Source organism: Pseudochaenichthys georgianus, chromosome 4, assembly GCF_902827115.2.
Source record: "Pseudochaenichthys georgianus chromosome 4, fPseGeo1.2, whole genome shotgun sequence".
In the NCBI taxonomy this organism is placed as follows: domain Eukaryota; kingdom Metazoa; phylum Chordata; class Actinopteri; order Perciformes; family Channichthyidae; genus Pseudochaenichthys; species Pseudochaenichthys georgianus.
In genome coordinates, this window is record NC_047506.1 from 38,147,911 (window position 1) to 38,171,150 (window position 23,240).

Genomic DNA, 23,240 nt, shown 5'->3' on the forward strand with positions numbered 1-23,240 from the left:
CAAAAATCAGTATGATAAGAAAAAAATCCTAACTCTAAGTGCATTTACTGACATGAAATAACAGCAGATCAGCGGTTAAGAGTTTTGCCAAATACCCATTTAAAGTGTTATCAGCCCAATGGCCATTGCTAGTTGTTATCACTACCATTATTATGATGCAGACTGAGCAGACTGTTACCACCCAAACAGTTTAAAATGATTGCAGGTAGGGGTGTAACGGTTCACATAATTCACGGTTCGGTACGTACCTCGGTTTGGGGGTCACGGTTCGATACGAGTTCGGTACAACAAGAAAAAGAAAAGTCCCAAATGCATAATTCCAGGTTTGTTGTTATTTTATTTGAACAGTAGTGCAAGTTTCAGTATACAAATAAGGAATTCTGACATTTTGAATAATTAACTGTATTACACAGCATACCGCACCAACACCGACACACCACCCTCGTCCGATCCACCACTCGCACTCCATCGTTATTGTAGTCCACAGGGAACCCGAAATGTTCCCACACAGCTGATTTAAACGAAGCAGGTGGGTCTTCTAGCTCCTGTGTGTTATCTGAAATCGCCATACTAACTTTTCTTCTTCTTGTATTTTGTTCCTTTTGTTGTGTTTTCTTCTTGTTCTTCATTTCTTGTTCAAGGGCGGCTGGCAAACAGCTTTTAGGCGCAATACCACCCCCTGGGTTATATATAGTGTAATGGATACTGCCCTGAGTGACAGACTTTTTTCCCACTCGTAAAAAAAGGCGTATCCGTCGTGTGACTGCATGTGTCGAACCGTGACGTCCGAACCATGACGTCCGAACCGTGATAGTTCGGGACGAATACGGATACCGTTACACCCCTAGTTGCCGGTCTTGTTAGTTAAAATAATTCAATCTCTTTATCCCTAGATCATTTTTCATTCAACTGGATTCCCTTATTACCTCTTACTGTATATGTGGCAGCGTAAGCGTCCCCGTCTCAACAAGGCCCACCTACAACAAAACAGGGCTAATGGTGGTATGGGCTTTCCCAACTTCTGTTTTTACTACTGGTCAACTAATCTGCATCGCTTTACATTTTGGTCTCACTTCCACGAACACCTCAATCCCCCAAACTGGGTGGCCATGGAATTGCACTCAGAGGATAATATATCTATTCCTGCATTGCTTGGATCCACACTTCCACTATCAATCAAATCTATCAGAAACCCAGTGGTCAAACACTCTTTAAGGATATGGGTTCAATTTAGGAGGTACTTTGGCCTGTCTAACTTTTCCCCTCTGAGTCACATCATAAAAAATCACTTAATTAAACCATCCATTTTAGATTGCTGCTTTTTAGAATGAGGCAGGAAAGGAATCACTTGTTTTAAAGATCTGTTGTGTCTCGTCAAATGTGTTAGTTGTGTTTACTGTATGTATTTTGTCTGTCATTTCCTGTTTTATTTTGTACATACCTCTTGTCTTTCATTTCAGACACTGTTTCTTCCTCCCCTTGTGTGTCTGCCCCGCCCCTGATTGTTTCCACCTGTTCCCACTCACCTCGTGTTTAAATAGTCCTGTCTCTCCCCTGTCCTGTGCAGTTCGTCTTGTTTGTTTCCCCGAATGGTCGTGCCTAGCCTCAGCTAAGAAAAGATCGCTTTTACTCATGTCAGGTTTTGTTGTTTTGTTTATTTTGTAGGCTTAAGTTTCGTTCTTAAGTTCTCTTTTGTTATGCATAGTGTTTTCCTCCTTGTGAGCGCTGTTTGTTAATTCCAGTACCTACTCTGTTAAAAGGAATTACCTGATCTGTGAAATAAAAGATACATTTTTGTTACATTCAAGACTTTGTCTCTGGGTAATGCATTTGGGTCAATCAGTTTGTGTCGAGGTCCTGACAAGGTCTTTTCAAAGATAACACTCTGGCATCATTCGAGCAGCTGAGCAAAAAATGAAATCTCCCTAAATCTGATTTATTTAGATATTTACAAGCAAGGCATTATATGCTCTCTCAATTACCCAGCCTTTCTATATCTAGTACCGATACAACCATTGTGGATACTGTCCTCTCCTTAAACCCGTCCCAGAACAGGCTTATTTCAGCCCTCTATAACAAGGTGTCATATCTAAAGTGTCTCTCCACAGATAAGCTCAGGGCAGCATGGGAGGTGGATATGGGCATTTCGCTTCCAGTAGATACATGGACTTCTATACTTAAACTGGTTAATTAACTGCTTAATTCAGTTCAAAGTGGTACATAGAGCTCATATTTAAAAACTCAAACAATCCGAAATGTATCCTGATATGTGTCCAAACTGTGATACATGCCAAACGGCTGAAGCCTCCCTCATACTGGTCCTGCCCTAGCCTCAGTATGTACTGGACAGAGATCTTTCACACTTTATCCCAGGTGTTCAGTATTGAACTGATTCCAAATCCTCTTGCTGCCATATTTGGGGTTATAGGAAAGGAGATGCATTTAACTGCAGAATGGCGGTGATCTCTGTCCTTTGCTCTCCTCCTAGCTCGTCGAGCCATCCTGCTTAAATGGAGGGACAGTGTCCCGCCCACTCATTCACAGTGGTTGATGGACGTTATTTCCTGCATGAAACTTGAAAATATCAGATATTCACTTTTATATTCAACAGGACATTTCAAGAAGCCTGGGAACATTTTTTTTAATGCATACACACTCTATAAAACGATCTGCTATTGGTATAGCCTATCTGCATCATGTGTGTATGTATACAGTAGATTTGTATGAGTATAGTTATTTGCTGCATGTATACTGTACATATCAACCCAGTCTCACAGCCTTTCGTGTTCACCAACACAATTTTTAATCTATTGATTCGTGTTCACCATCACGATTTGCCCCTTTTTTTCGTGTTACACAGCACGATTTTAAAAGCAATGTATTTCTACTGGTAATGTGTTTCGTGCCTGCAGGCTGCAGCACCTCTTTTTCTCCGGTCGGGTCGAGGAAGACCGGAAGCTGTGTGGTTCATAAAAACATGTTCTTACTCAATACCTATCAAGCCACAGTTATTGCTTTTATTTTAAATCGTATAATTTCGGACTTTTGTTGCCGTCTGTGAGGAAAATAAATGGGGCTCAGAGCCTCAGGATACTGAAATCTGTATTTTTAAAATATTAATTTGTTATTCTTTTCAAAATAACACACTGTTATTTACTCACCAATAACTTTTAATGGTTTAATTCCATAATCTCGGGCTTTTTTGGCGTCCGTCAGGAACTGAATTTCAAAATAAATATAACAGGAAACAGACGTAGGCAATTCGAGCGATTACCCAAGATCCTCAGCTATGGTTTTAAGCTCGCTGATTGGATGTGTTAGCCGCAATGCATGCTGGGATTTGGTGTTTATATTATATGAAATCCGGAAAACATTTTAAAAGAATAAAATAATACTTAATTCCGAGTGCTCTTGCTTTTCTCTTTGAAAGTCATCACATAACGGCATTGTAATACACGGTTCGGCTGCATTACATATTACAGATCTGCCATAGTTCTTTATTTAGAGAGCCCTGATGAGAAGACCTTTGGAAAAACTGGAAGAAATGCCGCCGAAACTGAATACTTGACGTGGATCATAAATATATTCAACAATTAAACAACATCTTCAATTTCTCTTCACACAATACGTCTCCTTGCAGTATCAACACTAATTCGGCTGACTTTTACATTTGATCTAATTCATAGATAGGTTATATTTACACCATAACGGTGCACAGCTGATAGAAAAGGACTGTAGTTTTTAAAGATATTACTGATTTTCTTTGAATGTAAGAATGTAAATACTGAGTCTGAAATAGTATAGCAATATGATGTAAAATTATGTAAAAGCATGCATAAAACTATACATCTTCAGATGTTGTACATACACACTAATAATACAAAGTTATTATGGCTGTGTGTACCTTGTGTGCACCTCCTAGTGGTTAAAGCACGTTATTGAATTATTGTTTTTATGTGTTATATTTGATTAAAAAAATATTAAGAGTACATACTTTCATAGGGGGAAAGTATAAATATAGAAATATAGAATATAAAAAATCAAGAAGATACTATATGTGATCTCTACAATAAAACAGTTTAGTGCAGGATGTACAAAGATATTAATAGGAGGAGGTGCAAAACAGAAACACAGATTAACTTTTATTTAAACATTAAATAACAGATTAAGGTCTTCTTTTAAATAAGAAAACAACTTTGGGGGTATCTATCTACAGATAAATATTAAGCCTGACAAAGTACTTAACGTCTAATATATTGCTTTCCTGCAATGTTAACTATGTTGAAGCACTTATTTGAACTGATATTATACATATGAATTATACTCTTATGTAGATAGATAGAATAAGAAATGTGCAGAATATGACAGTTTAATGGTGGAGGTACACACATATTGATAGATGTCTTGTAATGCACTGTTGAGGAACCTGTGACCCAAGTTTTTCATTCATTGCATAACTACACCGTAGTTGTGTATGATATGTCAATAAACCTTTGAAAATCTTGAAAGGGATGTGCAAAATAGCCATAATATACAGTCTTTAATTAACTATTAGTGGAGAATAACGAGTAATTAATATACTTTATAACTTGTTTCCATTCATGTCAATTGCAGATACATGTTTAGTCTTCTCAAGCACCAACTATCAAATATCTCTCCTGATTGTTGGCACTTGACAATCACCTTACCTGCATTTTACTCAGGTGTAACTAAAGTCTGATTTAAGGGTTGTTTATATTTCACATCATTAATCAGAATCTGCAAAGTAACTCAAATAAATGCAGTGGAGTAAAAATACCAGGTTAACCTCTGAATTGTAGTGGAGTAGAATTACAAAGTAGCAATGAGCTGTCATGTGGGTATATATTAATGCTATATATTAATGCTGCGCATTATGGACACAAGCGATTTTCACCCATTTATTAATTATATGTTTTATATTTGATAACACCAATGTGTTTAATACTGGCAACTTCTAATTGTGGGAAAAACCAAAACGTTCAGTAGAGACGTCCCATAGAACATTTTGCGAAACACAATAGCCAGCATGTGTAGTTCTGGGGGGGTGTTCGATTCCAGTTTTGGATAGTCTGGCGTGGTTTCGTTCCATTTCACACAGCTGTTTGACGCTCTGCGTAACCTTACGGGGACTGTAGTCCTAAACGATAGCTGGGGATTATGGGTAGTGTAGTGTCTTCGGCCATCCTAAACTCAGAAATGTTGACAATCGCAATGATGCTCGAAATGTCCCTTTATAGGCCTACGTCTGTTTCCGGTTATTTTTATTTTGAAATTCAGTTCCTGACGGACACCAAAAAAGCCCGAGATTATGGAATTAAACCAAGAAATAAAAGCAAGGATAATTGTGTGTTATTGGTGAGTAAATAACAGTGTGTTATTTTGAAAAGAATAACAAATTAGAAGGAAAAAAATATTTAAAAATACAGATTTCAGTATCCTGAGGCTCTGAGCCCCATTTATTTTCCTCACAGACGGCAACAAAAGTCCGAAATTATACGATTTAAAATAAAAGCAATAATTGTGGCTTGATATTGAATAAGAACATGTTTTTATGAACCACACAGCTTCCGGTCTTCCACGACCCGACCGGAGAAAAAGACGTGCTGCAGGCACGAAACACATTACCAGTAGAAATACATTGCTTTTAAAATCGTGCTGTGCAACACGAAAAAAAGGGGCAAATCGTGTTGGTGAACACGAATCAATAGATTAAAAATCGTGTTGGTGAACACGAAATGCCGTGAGACTGGGTTGTACATATGCATTACACGCATATATACTCATCTAACAATGTTCCTGATACATAATCGTGTGTATGAGGCTTACTGGCAGTGAATGTAGGGGATTACTTTAGTCGTTGTTTGTTTGTGTTCTTTATAATTTGTTTTTCTCTTTGTACATACAATCAGTACAGACCACTGTCTCATTTGTATGCATATATTTTACTTTCCATCTCTAAATGACAAACACTGTCTACTCATTGCCGAAACACAATACAACAAGAACAACGACCCCCTGGGAGGAAGTCCTGTGTTTGTTAAACCTATCCACTCCACCCTCCTCCTTAATAATGTTTGTTATACTTCGTCCTCGAACTTTCTCCTTTGCTCCCGTCATAAATGCTACGGCCATTAAAGGTCAATGCCTAACCATTTTGACATTGTGATCCACCTTAAAAATGACTTTGGAGCCAAGGGCTTTGGAGCCAATTAGGAGTTTAAAGATATAACCTCCATCAATGCTCCTCATGACAACGGATAACAGACATTTAATTGGCAGATAACATTTGAAGTGGGCTTACCAAAATGATGCTTCATGAAACGAAACTGAGAATCCGTTTAAGAGCTTAGACTAATAAAATAGGCCAATACCATTAGTAATGTTTTGTTAGGGTTAATGAGTGGCAACATTGTTTTTTTAAAGACAGCTGTCAGGGCTCGTTTAAATCTAGAACAAGGTCCAGATCTGACCCCAAAAACCAAATCTATAATTTAATCAGTTATGGCTACATTATCTTGTCTTCAGTATTCTACTTGAGGTACTGGAGGACAAAACCAGTAACTGTGTGTGTGTGTGTGTGTGTGTGTGTGTGTGTGTGTGTGTGTGTGTGTGTGTGTGTGTGTGTGTGTGTGTGTGTGTGTGTGTGTGTGTGTGTGTGTGTGTGTGTGTGTGTGTGTGTGTGTGTGTGTGTGTGTGTGTGTGTGTGTGTGTGTGTGTGTGTGTGTGTGTGTGTGTGTGTGTGTGTGTGTGTGTGTGGCCTTTGCCAGTTTAAATAAGTGCATTCACTCTAGTCATAAGAAACATGTCCCGAAAAAGGACACAAGAACACAAAGAGGAAAGGACAGATATATGCAACCAAATATGTTTGTGTTCAAACTGCAGGAGTGGCGAAGTCACGCTGTCATCTACTTCTGTCCCATGGGACCTTATTTCTGAAAAATTATGTATTGAAGTCAATGGAGTCGATCCCGTTTGAATTGTGCCACGAATTACACTATGATGTTTGTCAATCTTAAAAAATAATTTCCATGTCAAAAAAGTCACAGTTTGTCTTAAAACTGTTGAAATATAAGACAATGAAAAATACGCAACTAGAAAGACTACAAATCCCAGAGTCGCGTAGGTGAATTTAGCTAGCTGACATTAACGTTACACATTACACTCGTGTTACTCACCGAAACCTTGTAAAGCCGGTCCCGCATGCTGGAACTCCCCTTGTGTATGTACAGTTCTCAACATGGCCAGACTTGTAGTAATTTTCACCTCTTTTAATACTTTTCGCTTCATTCTGAAAGAAAGAGGTGAAATGTGCCAATGTGACGGCCATCTTGCTGTTGGTGACGTATGCAAGACCAGAGTTGTAGTTCATTGAGCGCTTCACACAAACAAATTTGTTACTTCACAGTTTTACGACACATTTTATTTTTTTGAATTACAAAATTATCTTTTAAATTGACAAACGGGATTGAAAGATAATCTTTCTCTCTCCATTGACTTCAATACATACTTTTTCCGAAATAAGGTCCCATGGAGCTCCCCCGGAAGGGGAGGGACTTCACCACCACCACAGGGGGCTGTCAGTATTTAGTTAGTAGAATGTCTGTGTTATGTGATGCACACTTTTTGTCTTGTATTCATGTCTATGTGCTTCACTAGCATTGCACTTTTCTTCAGAGCTCTTTTAAATCCAGCAGAATTATGTGTATAAAATAATGTTAGATTTGTCTTTTACATTTGGCTAATACAGAGTTTAATACAAATAATACATCAGGAGAAAGGGGTAAATAAAAATAGATAAATACATAAATAAACTAATACATCAATAAATAAATAAATAATAAAGTAAGTTTATGCTTTGGAGTTAACCATGTACTATTGCAATACCTTTTGTGTGTGACCATTGTCCTTGTACTGCTATTTGCATTGTTATGTTTGTCTTTTAAAAAATATAATACATATCTAATATGCAATTTTTGGAAAATATTTGTTATCTTGAGCTCAGCCACTCACAGTTAAAGTTGGTTAAAAAATGTAAAACAAGATTTGTAACATCTGGGATTATTTACTGAAGATAGACATTTGAGTCTTTATTTAATGCTTTTCTCTTTATTGATAGGACGCTAATGGTATGGGAGATATTAGCGCATTCCCACTTAAACATGTATATATTTTGGGCCACCAGTCAGAGCTGGTTGATGTCGCCAGGGAAAAGAAAGTTTGGGGCTCTCTGCTGGAACTGCTACCCCAGCGACCCGACCACGGATAAGCGGGAGAAGATGGATGGATGGATGGATGGGCTCTGCTAACTGTAAGTTAAGCAAGAATGCAGTTGTGGATCTTTACACTTGTTAAACTCTGGATACAAATGGAGTTAAAATCCCTTTGGCCCCCAGCGGGACCCCATGCTGCCCCTGCTGGTGACCAGGAGCGGTTATTATCCTGAATCTTATTCCAGCAGTGTCAGCAGCAGCTTTCTCTTAAACAGAATATTCACAGCTTGACAACAAACTTATCCAAACATTCTTCACAAAAGTAAATTGGATTCTCCGAAAGTGTTTTTAAGGCTCAGTGTGCAACTTAATGAGCGTCATTCACATAACCACAAAAAACAAATCATAGGCTTCATTAGGGGTGTATCTCGCTGCAATGCTGCACACCAAAGTGTCATATGTTGTTTGAAAATGTACCGCTGTTTTTTTTGTCCACATAAACGGTCAAAAAGCACATTTGAAATAGAATGTTCAGTGCTCTTAGTCTAATTGTCTCAGTCGTGTTTGAGAATGGAAACTTCCATTATAAATGAGCGCTATTAAGCCTTACTGCTTTCCGAGCATGATGGAGCAGCTAATTTTGAGCTCGGATGCTAATGGCAGTTGAGGACAATTAACATGTATATTACTGCCATAAACTGTGAATAACACTGAAGCGCAATAGCCATTTGTTCCGTTAGAATCTGGTTGAGAAGTAGACTGCTAAAGAGCTATTGAGGGGGGGGGAGAGACAGCATGCATGCTAACATCTAAAGAAGATTTACTCTGATGAGATAGAAATATAGTTTCGGAGAAAAAGTCTCCACTATCATTCAAGGTCAGCCGACTAAATGCGACGGGCTATGATTTATTGTGTTTATTCTCTAGCGCGACAGATTCACCAAAAACGAAATTCTCCAACTAATCTCTCACTTCCTTGTACATGCACAGTGCAGAGCCAATGAATTACTGCTGCCCTGAAAAGCTGCTGCTTGGTAAAACATTTCAGACACTGTTGTGTGTAAATTATTCCCCCCTTTTTTGTCAGAAGGAATAAATATGAGTACACTGTGAAGCTAATGTTTTATGTTACATTATGGCTGTTCTGCTCCATATGTGGAACACAAATAAATGGATGCCCAGATGGCTGACGGCAGATTTAAATCATGGCTGCATGTGATTTAGGGACTGAGGGAAAATGATTAGGGGCGAGGAGGGTCAGAAAGGGGGAGGGAGGGTAATGTTTTTTCCTTTATGCTGGGTATAATTATTTTTTGAGAATTATTGGCATTGTCATGGCCACCATCGTTGATGTAATTTTATTTTTTATTTCTCTCTGCCAAGTCATAGGAACTAGGGCAGAGAGGATGTTACCTTTTTTATATAAATATCTGTATCCATATTTCAACCTTTTTCTTTCTTCCTATATCACCTATATATAGAAGTGGGTGGGTGCCTAGATATGATGTTGACATATTAAATAGCTTTTTTACTTACATTTGCTCATTTTTATTCTTGTTTACAGTGATCCATATGAAATTGTGGTTCTTTGAAGATTCCTGAAAAACCTTTAAAATATTTAACTAGCTCTTTTGGCCCTTTTGTGATGGTGCCTAACATACAGTAGCTTCTCAGTTTTCCATTTACAGTCAAAGCAACTCTGTACATATAATAATTGATAAAAGAGGACAAATCCTGCTTGTTTTCAGGTTCATATTAGTATTCTGTGCAGGGCCGCCCCTCCCTACAGGCCAATCACGCAGGCTGCATGGGGCCCCGCCTTGCGCAGGGGGCCCCACCCAGAGAGCCTCAGCTGCTGTGTGCAGTTCTCCGCCCCCCCCCCGCGAGAGTGAGAGGTGACAAGGGGAGCACGTCTGCAGAGATGGGGTCGTTACTAATTTTTTTTAATATATTACATATTACTTTTAAAAAAAGTAATATTACTTTTTTTTTAAATTAATATATTACACTAACTCGTTACTTTACTCGTTACTTTACTCGTTACTTTACTCGCCGAGCACGTACGAACTGCGCATTCGTCAGTGGCAATAACTCTCCTTACCAGCAGGCGGCGGTAGTGTGTATTCGTCATTCAAAACAGGCAACAACCGGAAGACAGAGAAGAAGAACAGACTACGTGATATAAACAAACACATAGCGTGTGCGTTAGCTTCACCTTAGCATGTGTTCTTTGCAGGTGTTTGTTGAGGTTTGACGTGGTGTTTACAGCAGTGGATAACAGCTTCTGGCCTGGACACAGTTTGCATCTCACCGTCACATTCCTGTCTATTCTTCGGACAAACTCAAAATAATGGGCATACCTCCACCCCTAGAAAGTTATCGCTGACTCAGCCATGTTTATGCAGCACTGCACGTGGAGATGTGGACGCGCAAGTCGCGTAGATTACGTACATATAAACCTGCGGCGGAAACCCTTATTGTCTGTCAGTGTGATTATGAATGATTTTAGTAAGTAACGAAGTAACGCGTGTCGGGGGAATGTTAGTAACTGTAGTGTGATTACTGAATTGTAAAAGTAGCACATTACACTACTCCGTTACCGACAAAAGTAATATTATTACAGTAACGCGTTACACCCAACTCTGCACGTCTGTAACCCGACACCTTTGCAATGAATCAACATCTGACCATTCACGGCTTTGATACGGCCACTAGTGCAGGTGAAGAGATGTCGGTGAAAAGACAGTTTCAGTCCGGCGCAAGCAAGAGGGGAAAAAAACAAAACATGAAGAAACTAGAGCATCACTCAAAGGTGGGTTATTGTAAGAGTCAAATGTACAACTTGCAAATGTTGTATAAGTCAAATTGCCAATTGCCATATTAAAACATCAGCTGCAATTCACGACATGAAGATTGCAGTCTCTGCATAGCATATAGGCTAATGGAGATGCAGTTATTTCCAGTATTCTCTATTTAACATTCATTAAAGTATGTTATGCCTTTTATCTGCTAATGTACAGGAGGAAGAGTGATTCTTTCACACAGTGACGTCACGAACTACCCACAATGCAATGCGCGCCATATATATATAAATACGCCATTTTCCTGGAGGTGCAAATATCCTGGAGGTGCAAATATAAACATCTAGCTAATGTAGCCAGGCAGAGCGCACTACGTTTTTATTCTGAATTAACGACCGAAGAAATCGCTGCATGTCTTCGGATTACATCTCTGGACTGGAGGGGTGTGCTCTAGGTCGTTACCAGCGTAAACTAGAGCTGTGTGGGTTGTCGGATTGCCCTTAAAGACTGCCTGCAGATGTATGGAAAAACGACCCTCGAAAGTGGCCTTCGTCGATTTTGGCTGCGTCTACGTCTAATTTCTGGAAACACCAGGTGAATACCCCACGTTTCACAATAATATTATCATGCCATTGCATATATGTGGTATTTTAGAGTTGACTAGATATTGATTAAGGCAATAGACTCTGATATTCAGTACAGGAAGCTTAGCAACACCTATACGGTGTACGGCTAAACCCTCGGCCTGCTTGCACCTCGCGTAAAATGGCGGATACCGGAAGTACGGTGTCGCCCTCGGCCCAATACCCGTATGTGTGTGTGAAAGAATACACTGTCTGTCTAGTTGGCTTACATAACAGTTAAAGTTTACAGCTTAAAAAACATGGAGCATTTGTTCCCCTCTTATTCATTTTTATGTCAATTTGCACATCATGGTGATGCTCAGCCTCTCCCCTTAACTCCTGCAGTCATCATCATGTCAACCACAACACAGAGAAATACTGATAGAAATGTGTGTGTAGTTACATTGCTGACAGAGGGAACTAGAATACAGATTTAAGAAATATCAGTTTTTGAGCATGTCATAAGCATGTTTTATCTTGACTATATTACAACTATATTATAATATAGTATTTATATTATTGAATTGATTATGATTATTATTAGTAGAAGTAGTTTATTTGCATTAATTATATTTTAATCTTTTTGAGGCTAGTATTTGGCAGGAAATGCAGACGTATTCACCTGTAAACGCATACTGAATGACATACATGCACATTTACCATTTACCTCACTGTATAAAAAAGTAACTGTGTTGATAATAATAATAAACAGGAATTATATTTGCAAAGTAGCCTACTTTGTTTCCAAAAAAATGTTTTCACTCCTGTCGGTTGGGGGGGGGCCTCATCTCACAATGTCGCTTGGGGCCCCAAGTTGGCCAGGGGCGGCCCTGATTCTGTGTCTCTACTGTGACATGTCTCCATGCTTTAATGTTCAAAAAGCTCTTTATTTGTCTCATACTGCCTGTGCTGCCTGTGTCTGGTTATGTTGCACTCAAAGACTCAGGCGGACATCACTTGTCTTTTCTCACTTGTGGCAACTTTATTAAGACATTTCTAGTGGTGCACGATAATTATCGGTCCGATATTAGGAATTATGACGTCATCCCGATAAACCCGATAACAGTATTAATAGCCCCGATAATATACAATATATTTTTTGGGTAAAAAAAAGAAAAAAATACTGCGGTGTGGGTGGATTGGGATGAGGGGCGCTTGTTTTTCACTCGGCTCCTCCCGTTTTGCCAGTAGTGTGGTATAGTGGTTTAGGAAGAGGGGAGTTTTTCACAAATCCAGCGCTCCCTTCTCATGCCTGGCTGTGACGTAAATGGTGTGCGGCCGTGAAGCCAGGACAGTAAACAAACATGTCGTCGGTAGTATGGGACTATTTCAAAGTTTCAGAGTTAGATAGTTCGCTTGCTATTTGTATTAACAGATGCAATGCAGAAGTTACACGAGGAGGGAAAAAGGCAACGAGCTATAATACTTCCAACCTGATTAGTCACCTGAAACATCGCCATCGCTACGATGGTGTGTTAAAAGCGTACGAAGACGCCTGCGCTGCTAAACTAGCGGCGAATCCAAAGCCAGCTGCAAAGGCACCGGGGCTTTTACCTATCGACGAGGCTTTTGAAAAAGAAGAAGTTTGCCAGATTTGTTTGGGAAAATAAATATGGTCACTTTGAAGAGTCAAAACTGTTCTTGGCTTTGTTTTGTTCATAGTAGTAATGCTCATGTCATTTGCTCACTACTAGTCTTTTTTTACCACCAGGTGTGCAAAAACTACAGGTACATTTAATATATATATATATTATATTATTATCGGTTATCGGTATCGGTCTTGAGAAGCAGGAAGTTATCGGTATCGGTTTCAAAAAAACAATATCGTGCATCCCTAGAAATTTCCAAAAACTCCGTTACAGTCTTCTCCACCACCGAGGAAGAAACGCTCTTCCTCACATTCAGGCCCTCAGGCGGAGCCTTGTGGCGAAAACAGGCAACTACATGCACCAACTAAACCTGCTTCAACAATAAACATAACATGTTGTGATCTATATCGTCACACTCTCCCCCACTTACAAAATGTCGTCTCGACATTGTCCTTTACACCTACTAGTCTTAAACAAGTACATGGGTTGTAAAACAAGAGAATGGGCCATTTTGAATAAAACAGTTCTTAATGAGATGCACAAGCTGCTGTTCACTGCAGTTGTGAATACTACTGATTTGATCAGTTTTTCTTTCTTTTTTTAACACCCAAACATCTGCATCTTTAATGCATATTACAAAACCGTGAGTCCATACTGTTGAAAAGGGTCATCATTTTCCTTTCTAAATCAATTCTGGAACCCAATTCACACAACACAAATGTCAGCCAACAATCACATTAACACAGAGGAAAGGAGTGTCATTTACTTTTTAAATTTTTTTTTAAATGTATTTCCAAGTCCATTACCAGGGCCGCCAGTAGCCATTTAAAGCTATCTCTTTGGTGGAAATGGTTCTCTCTGCGAAACTAGGCTGGCCAAGCTTGTCATAAATCAGAATCTGTGGTTGCTTTCTTTGTCATCTTGGATACATTGTCCTCTGCTCCGAGTCTTCCACTGTTTCCTCCTCTGAACTCTCTGTAGCTGTTGTCACAACATTCTCCTCACCTTTCGTCAGATGTCACTGTGTGAACCTGCTCCTCTTGTTCCTCCTCCCTGCTTTGCAGTGGCTCCCTCGTTCCCGAGATCATCTTTCCCTCTTGAGGATGGAACTTCTGAGCAGAGGGGTTAAGCGCAGGCATCCTTTGGTGTTCCGCTGAAGGCCAGGTGAATGTTACATCATTAAAGTCATCATCTGATTCCTCGTCAACATTTGTTTGTTGTGTGTACTTGGTCACAGATGTGTGTCTGTTTGTGTAATTGTTTCTTTTCTTTGTTCGAGTTGGGATTGTAGCCTGATATCTGTCATCTGTGGCTGGGAGGAAGTCACATGGTAAAAGTAGATTCCTGTGGAGGATCCTTGTCCTGCCTCCACCACTTTCAGGCACTACCTCAAACACTGGACTGATGTCACCTTTCTGACTTTTGACAACATAAATGTTGTCTTCACAGTAGGAGCGGATTTTACCTGGTCCTCCTCTATCCCCCGCATTTCTCACCAGGACACGACTGCCAACCTGCAGTGTGGGGCCATACACTGTCTTGTCATACTGTTTTTTTCCCCTATCAGCTGACTTGGAAGCATTTCAAGAGGCGATGTCATAAGCCTCAGTCATCCTCTTTTGCCACTTCTCCACATAGTCCTGGTAGGAGCCTGTGCAGTCCTGATTTTAAATTCCAAACAGCAGGTCAACAGGCAGTCGGGGTGGCCTGCCAAACAGGAGAAAGAATGGAGAATAGCCGGTGGCTTCATTAGCTGTGCAGCTGTAGGCATGTACGACTTTAGTGAGGTGATTTTTCCAGTCATGTTTCTGTTCTTCAGTAAGTGTTCTCAGCATTGACAGCAACGTCCTGTTAAATCTCTCTGTCTGTCCATTTCCTTGGGGATGGTAAGGAGTAGTGTGAGACCCCCGAATGCCTGACAGTGTTTTCAGGTGGTGAAGCAGCTTGTTCTCAAATTCCCTCCCCAAATCATGATGCAGTCTTTCTGGGAAACCAAACTTGAGACAGAAATCATGAAACAGTTTGTCTGCAACAGTCTTGGCTGATTTGTTGGTAGTTGCATATGCTTGTGCGAACCGAGTGTAATGGTCCATTATGACAAGTACATATTCATAACCCCCCCTACATTCTTCCAAATGTAGAAAATCAACAGAGACCAGCTGGAATGGGTGAGTGGTTTTGATACTCATCATAGGTGCGAGTGCGTGTCTGTTCTTTAGACACTCACACACGTTTGTCACAAAATGTTCTATGCATTTTGGGCCAAAAGAAACGTTCTCTTATCAAGTTTACTGTCCTTTCTGTTCCCAAGTGTCCCATTTAGTTGTGGAGCTCCTTCAGAACAAGTGGACGATATACATCTGGGAGCAAAAGCTGACTTTTTGTGTGAGTTTTGCGGTGCATAGTTCCATCTTCTCTGATTTCAAGCCTACTCCACTCTCTGACTAGAGCTTTAAATTCTGGGCCCTCGTGTTTCAGTTGTTGTACAGTGGGTCGCTTGTTTTTCTCTTTGTGTCCATACATTTTGCCCATCACCTGATCTTGTTGCTGTGCTCTCTTTATTTCTTCCCTGGAGAATGCCTGTATGGCACTGAACATATTCTCTATGTCTATCTGTGTCTGTAGAGCATTACAAGAGACTGAGTGTAGGAATGGGCTGTTTTCTTCCTGATGCACCAAAATGCCCTGCCCTGTTGCACGGAGGGTCGACAACCCCCTTAGCTGTGATATAATGAGCATATATCACGGCCTGAAGAGAGCTATTGCTTTTATAAAACAGTTACCAAGTGTGGCAATATGAAAAAAAAATACACACTCTAATTTAAATAGTTTTTATTAGTAAATAATGAATAATGAAACATAGTGCGAGGTGGTTGCTATGCAACAACACTAACAGCTAGCGAACATATTAGACAGAGAGCGTTGATCCATTATTTGGCTATTTATTTACATGCATTTGTATGTTGCCGTTTATTGTGCACCCACTGAAAACCTGTCCAGCATCAGTAACATGGCTTACGTGGTTACTTGTTGAGGTTGTTCTAGGCTGTTGCTCGGCGTGGTGAGCATATTGCTCCACTTTCTCCGGTCCCCGAGATTCGGCTTCCAGTAGCTCTGGAGAGAGCTTTCGCACCTGTGGCCACTAACGGTCATAATTTCTCTGCTTTGTTTCAAGACCTGCATCAGAAAGCTTTTGAATGGTGGTACTTTTCCAGTTGGTCTACCTGCTCTTCACGTAGCTCTGCATGTCGTCGTTTAGGTGCTTTTTTTTCTGGAGATAGGCACTGCTCAATCCACTCCTCCATAGTAAGACCCCCCCGGAGGTCGAAGTTAATCTTAAATGTTTCCATTTTATGCTTTGTAAGTTTGTTCCGTAACGGAAGAAATGTAAATATATTTATAAAACTGACAAGTCAAACCAAGCAATCTGATTGGCCGATAGTGTTTTTGCGGACCTCTTTGATTACAGATTTGAAAACATCGTTGCTTGCTTTAAAAGTAGCACAATTCATGATGTCAAACCTTGGAAAGTATCTAGAGATCCCTGCCCTAATGCCAAAGGAACTGCACACTGAATATGTTTTGCCGTTTGATGTCTATGTCTGGACCGCTGCGTAAAAAGGTGGGGTCTGCCCCGTTACTTCTCCGCTGCTTTCTTGTTCCAGTTTGAAAAACCCAACTGTATACTGTTTTTCTCAGACGTGGAGGAATACTGACTTGTTGTGAAAAGTAACTTACAATTCTACCCGTAGTATACGCTCAGTATATCACGGCTAAGAACCAATCAGATTGCTTGATTTTGACTTGTCCGTTTTATAAATATATATATATATTACAGAACAACGGTATAATCAACAGTAATACACAAAGCTGAAGATGTAACAAACTAATAATAATTATTCTTAAAATCAATGTGGTGTATACGTCTATGATGAACCTTTAAAAACGGTGGCGGTCTTCAGGTGCTCCTCTGTGCAGAGAGGAAACAAAATCCACAAATCCCCTGAAAATGCCAGGGTTGACTGAAGAGTCCGTCTCGTCATGCCCACGCAAAGCCAACTCAAAAGCCCAACAAAACGTCACTATTTTGGATAAAATATGCCTGTTTTTATCCACCTCCTCATTGTGTTTCCTCACCGCAATCCTGTGGCCATCGTCCAGCCGCGTAGCAGTTGCCTACTTGGGGCGATACAATAATCGCCCCTTCGGAAGTAGTTTTGAGGACACTGTGTGATGATTGGCTACATTTTACGACACGTTCATATCTTGAATCAGCAATTGGCTAACCTGCTACAGAGACCCGCCTCGTGAACTTCAGTCATACAGTTAGCATATATATTTAGCAAAATATTTTTAAATCATATTTTATACATATTTATGGGTGCATTCCATATTTTAAACACATACATATTGACAATTTGTATAATTAATTTGTGTATCTGTGTGTGGTTTAGGGAGGGCGGCGCCCTATCACCCTCTATTGGCCAGCCGCCACTGCCACATTAAGTCATGTGACATCATAATGACACATTTCCTTATGATTTTTTTCTTGACATACATTTCACAATTGTACTCATCATCTTATTCAAACAAATACTTCTTAGCACTTTACTGGAAGACAATCATTAGAACACTATATTATGTCAATGTTAACCAACACCTTTTGCAGACCGCTATACTTCACTAAAAATAAAGTTTCTGTATATGGTTTAATTTGCCTTTTCATTGGTAAGTCAGACATATGACATGCACAAACCCTTGCCCTTTACACTGAGGTTTGCTCATGAGTGCTCAAAGTTGGATTTAGCAAACCCTCTAAACAGCACTATTTATGTTTGTTTCTGCCTGATGAATGTCTGCTTTTCAGAACTCACGTGAACATGTACCACCACAAACCTGCACTGCAGAGTGGCACCATGGAATAAATAAAAAGACAATGTTTTAGCATTAAGTCTGACATATTTCTAAAGCAAAGCAGTCTGAATCTAGACAACAAGACCCCAAGGGCTAACCGGCCAATCGTCATTCAGCATCAAAGTTGACAAATATCACAAAAAATATGACCGTATGTGTAAGTGTTAAGTATGCAATATGCATGTACATGCCCTGCACTCAAAATATTGTTTCATATATCTTTAATTTTAAAGGGCCCCTGTGGACCACCAAGGGTGCTAAAGAGCACAAAGAACAGTATTAGAAAGAGATGTTGTATGTATAATCCCATCGCATGGCCATGCAGCACATATTCCTGACAACCATTTGTGTCATTCCACTGATTAACATATGGTGGCAGTAACACACTATGAAAAATACCAAAAATGAGATATTTGACCTATTTAACATTACAGTCTTGTTTTTAAGACACATCTACAGGGTACCAGTGTCAGGTAATGCTGGATTTTCCGTATGCTAACAAATACAAAAGATACAACAGTTTCAGATTGTTCGAATAACAGAACCAAGTATATAGGGAGGCAGACGATGATTGCCTGCTTGCTGATTTTAAGACCTTTTAATGTCAACTGTGAAGAGAAAATAAGAAAAATAGAATGTTCTCATTTAAAAAAGGAGAACAATACCAAAAACATAATGCACACAATGCTAGATTGCACTAAAAATGTCAACTCTGTTCAAATTGTTGAGGTTTTGAGGTTTTATATATATATGGTGTTTACACTCCCGGGTTCCTCTGAGACAGTCTCTTACCTGTACACTCCAGGCGGTGTCTGTGGGAGGATGAAGCTCTTCTCCAGGTCGCGGAGTACATCATTCAGCATCCGTACGTGGGAGGGGTCTCGCTCTTTAGGGTCATTTGCCGGCCGCATGGTTTCTGATTGGAAGAAAGCTGCGTGGTCTCTCAGAGAGGAGGCTGTGGACAGCATGGACTGAGTTACCACACTCGTGTCTAAACACATACAGGGAGAAGAGAAGGAAACAGAAAAAACAAATGAACAATCTCACCCTAAGGAATGTAGCGTCTGTCAACTTATTCATATAGGCATCGGAAAAACTGCAAATGAACAGAGAAGTTGCAATCTAACTTTGCCTTCATGTATCTGTAACAATTTTGGGCAATTTAATTGTTATGCCTTGAAGGGCATTTAAACACCTCAAAAAAGCACACAAATAAAATGGAGCAATGAAGATATACATATGGTCTGATAAGCCTTTTAAATGTATTCTTCTAATTATTATGTAGGAAGTATACAGGATTTATTGTAATTATTAGTCAATTAATGTTACAGCTAATATACATGTGTATGTGGAACATCTTTGCATTACTGACACCTGCACAGCACAGATGGTATTTGTGTCTTAATGTTCAGTTTAATTAACAACAGTGCTGAAGATACTGTAAGAGGTGCCTTTATTCATCTACTGTAGGGGAATTGAAGCAGCTCGACAAGGGACTAAAGTCATCATATAATAAGGAATATCCATTAAAACCCATACATTTAAAAATTGTAAGTGGCTACTGCCTGAGATCGAATGCTGTGGTTTTATTAAATGTGCCAACTGCTAGGACTGTCTTAGGGAAGACAGCTTTTAGATGCGCAGCTCCTCTGTCTTGGAATAGTCTGCAAATTAAATGGAAGCTGAACAATCTGGTGCCACTAAATGTTTTTAAAGCTCGGTTGGATGCTAGTCAATCAGAAGCTATTGGTACCTGTTTATGTGGATAATTTTGTAAATGATGCTGTATGATGTCCTTTTGTTGTTCTGTTGATGCTTTTATGTTTCATGTGGAACTACTTGAGCAGGTCTACCTTGGAAAAGAGATCAATGATCTCAATGGGATTTATCTGTATAAATAAAGGTTTGAAATGAAATGAAATACATTCAAAACATAATCTGATGTGTGCCCGGGTGTTAAGAGCATTTCTGGCTATGGACACCTGGTTGCATGTTCTTTTGTCCTTTTGCCTTCAAACAAAGCTCCAAATAATTTGAATATAAAATAGCATTCAAGAGGTCTTCCTTGCGTTGTGATCTTGATATTGACCGCAACTTTTTGTCAAGTCGCCATCATAGCTGGAAGGACCTGTGCAGCTAGCAACAATGGTTAGATGTTGAGAAAAGCCAGATTTCAAATGTCTGCATTGCGTCCAACTGGTACGACTATACTATTAGAGATTATACCATTCTTTTGTTTCTTAAAAGATTTGAACACAGCTAATAAGTCTTTATTCTTCTAGGCAAACTAAACAATACTTATTATTTTGAGAAATACAAATAATTGTTAACGGAAAAGACGATTTGCAGAATTTTACAATATTAATATAAAGATAAATAAGAGAATAGAAAAATAACAATTTGTATAGAAGTGTAAGGTTTATGTGCATAACATGTTTAGTGTCTGAAGATGTGTTTGAGAATAAAGGGCTTCCTTCCTAAAGTTTACTTTGAGACTATGAATAATTGTCTGAAGTCACAGCAGGTGGTTTCGGATTATATTTACTTTTTACAATCTTAATCAAAAAGAGACTATGAATGTATAACACATCACCTTAATCTACAGACTATGGTGTGTGTTTGTGGATGTGTGTGTGTCACAGTAGGCCGGGAACAGAGCGTGACTCATCTGATAGGAAAGGGGGAGACAGTTGGGACAAAAATAGACAAAGAGATCTGTTCTCTCCTACAAATTTAAATGGCTCTGGCTCTTCGCAGCCAGCTGGGACTCATGAAATATTGTTTGATTGTTGCAATCCATCACATTCTATGACAAACGGGGCCGTATGTGAGTGTATTTGTATTTGGGTATACAGTTGGGACTTGGCCTCTTGTGATAGCAGCGGCAGAGAGAAGAGAGAGGAAGACAAACGAGCTTTAGGGTGATGCTTTTATCTGATGGGATATTTTTTACTTTTCAGTTCGCCAAAGACTTCAGATGTTTTTATGAATTTTGGCTTTGGCTTTCATCTCGGTTGAATTGATTCTCAATCAGCTATATTAATGGCTCACATTTTTGTTGCATTACTTAAGAAAAATTGTTAAAATATGTTGAACAACTAAACCTTTTTATCCAGATTTAGACCATAAATAGTAATAAGTAACAGGACTTTGTAAGAGTTGTTGTTCATCATTACAATGAGTGAATTATTCCTTTCTTGTAAACATTGTTTTTAGATGTAATAAGCAGAATAAAAAGAAAGAATAAGGAAAGTGAATATACAACAGTCTTTGGCGTGTGGTGCAGTGGGTTGCCCGTTGGTATTCGGATCAGGGGGTCACAGGTTCAAACCCCACTGTAGTCAGCATGCCGTTGTGTCCCTGGGCAAGACACTTCACCCCAAATTGCTCCTGTGGGGATTGCCCACAGTATTGAGTATGTATGTCGCTTTGGATAAAAAGCGTCTAACAAGTACAGTAACATGTAATGTCTTTCAACTAAAATGTATGATGTATGTTTGACAAGCAAAATGTAGGTCTCTTGATCAGTGTTGGGAGTTACAGTAATGTATTACTTTTTGCTGTAACAAAGTAATGTAACGCATTACTAATTAAATGTGGGTAATATAATACCTGTTACACTTCTCAGTAACGCAGTTACAACACATTTTAACCCGAAATTAAATGGTGTTTTGTTTTTTAAGAATTTACCAACATCGCAAGACATTCCGACACCAGAGAAAAATTGTGCGGGTAGATTAATTAATAGAGAGGCGAAGTCCCTCCCTTTCCGGGGGAAAAATTATGTATTGAAGTCAATGGAGAGAGAAAGATTATCTTTCGATTCCGTTTGAATTGTGCCACGCATTACACATATGATGTTTGTCAATTTAAAAGATAATTTTGCAAGTAAAAAAAAAAAGAAATGTGTCGTAAAACTGTGAAGTAACACATTTGTTTGTGTGAAACCGCTCAATGAACTACATCTCCTGTCTCGCACCACACACCAAGACGGCCGTCATGTTGGAACATTTCACTTCTTTCTTTCAGAATGAGGTGAAAAGTATTAAACGAGGTGAAAATCACTACAAGTCTGGGCATGTTGAGAGCTGTACATACACAAAAGGGGAGTTAGTCGGTTCCGTAAGAGCCAGCATGCGGGACCGGGATTCTGGGATTTGTAGTCTTTCTAGTTGCGTATTTTTGGTGGTTTTGGAAATGCTCCCGATTTCTGAGGTCTCAAGGTTGGCAAGTATGTCGGAAGTAGATGGGCGGGACTTCGCCTCTCTATAAGCCGGGGCTGCAGTCGAATAGTCCATTTAGCTTAGGAACCTTCCTAACCGAGTGAAATGACCCGGAAGTCCCTCAGTGGCATCCATGATAAGTCCCGTTCGAATTCTTTACATGATAGGAAAGGAGGTTTCAAACTTCCTTTATAATCTCCTTTAGTTTAGGAACCAATGGACCTCCCTCACCGAAAGGAGAGGAGAAAATACTGCCTTGCAGCCGCAGCATTTGCCGTCACACAACAGTCGGCCGTTCACGGAAACAACCAATTATGACCGAGCAATTATATCATGAAAGTTACGGTGCTTATGAAGCAGTGCTTTGTTCTGAATGTTCATCAGTATTATAATCAAAAAGAGAAATATGAACGTTAGTTTTTACTGAAATTATCAAATAAAGTCAACATTTCACAGTGTTTACTGAGCTGTGTGGAGTTTGTTCAACTTTTAAAAGATGTTTGAATGGTGATATACACAGTGATAGATGTTAAGGACTTACGTTTATAATAAATGCATTTGTATTGATTTTAAGATATTTTCATACAATCATACGTATAGGGATCATTTGTATTAATGTGGACCGGAGGGAGAGGGTGACAGCATAAGTTTCACTTTCCTTTTTAATTTAAATTCCAACTTTGGTCATGAAGAATAGGTTTCTCTGTTGTCCACGTTCATAAAGCAACAGCGTCAGAGCACGGTGCAGAGTCTCTAGATGAGTTTATAGTAGTCTCTCGTTCTTATTAAACATCCATGTTGTAGTCCGCTGTATAGAAAACTGTGGTTTCCATAGTTTCCCCACAGCAGCAGACACACA

The 23,240-nt window shown here is 39.4% G+C and overlaps 1 protein-coding gene across 1 annotated transcript in view; it reads right to left on the reverse strand.

Moving 5' to 3' along the window:
• LOC117445970 (inactive N-acetylated-alpha-linked acidic dipeptidase-like protein 2) overlaps positions 1-23,240 on the reverse strand; it is a 656,924-nt gene that overhangs the window by 8,723 nt on the left and 624,961 nt on the right. Inside the window, exon 15 of the mRNA XM_034081942.1 lies at positions 18,951-19,149. Coding sequence (XP_033937833.1) covers positions 18,951-19,149 — 199 coding nt within the window. The remainder of the gene's footprint in view (positions 1-18,950; positions 19,150-23,240) is intronic.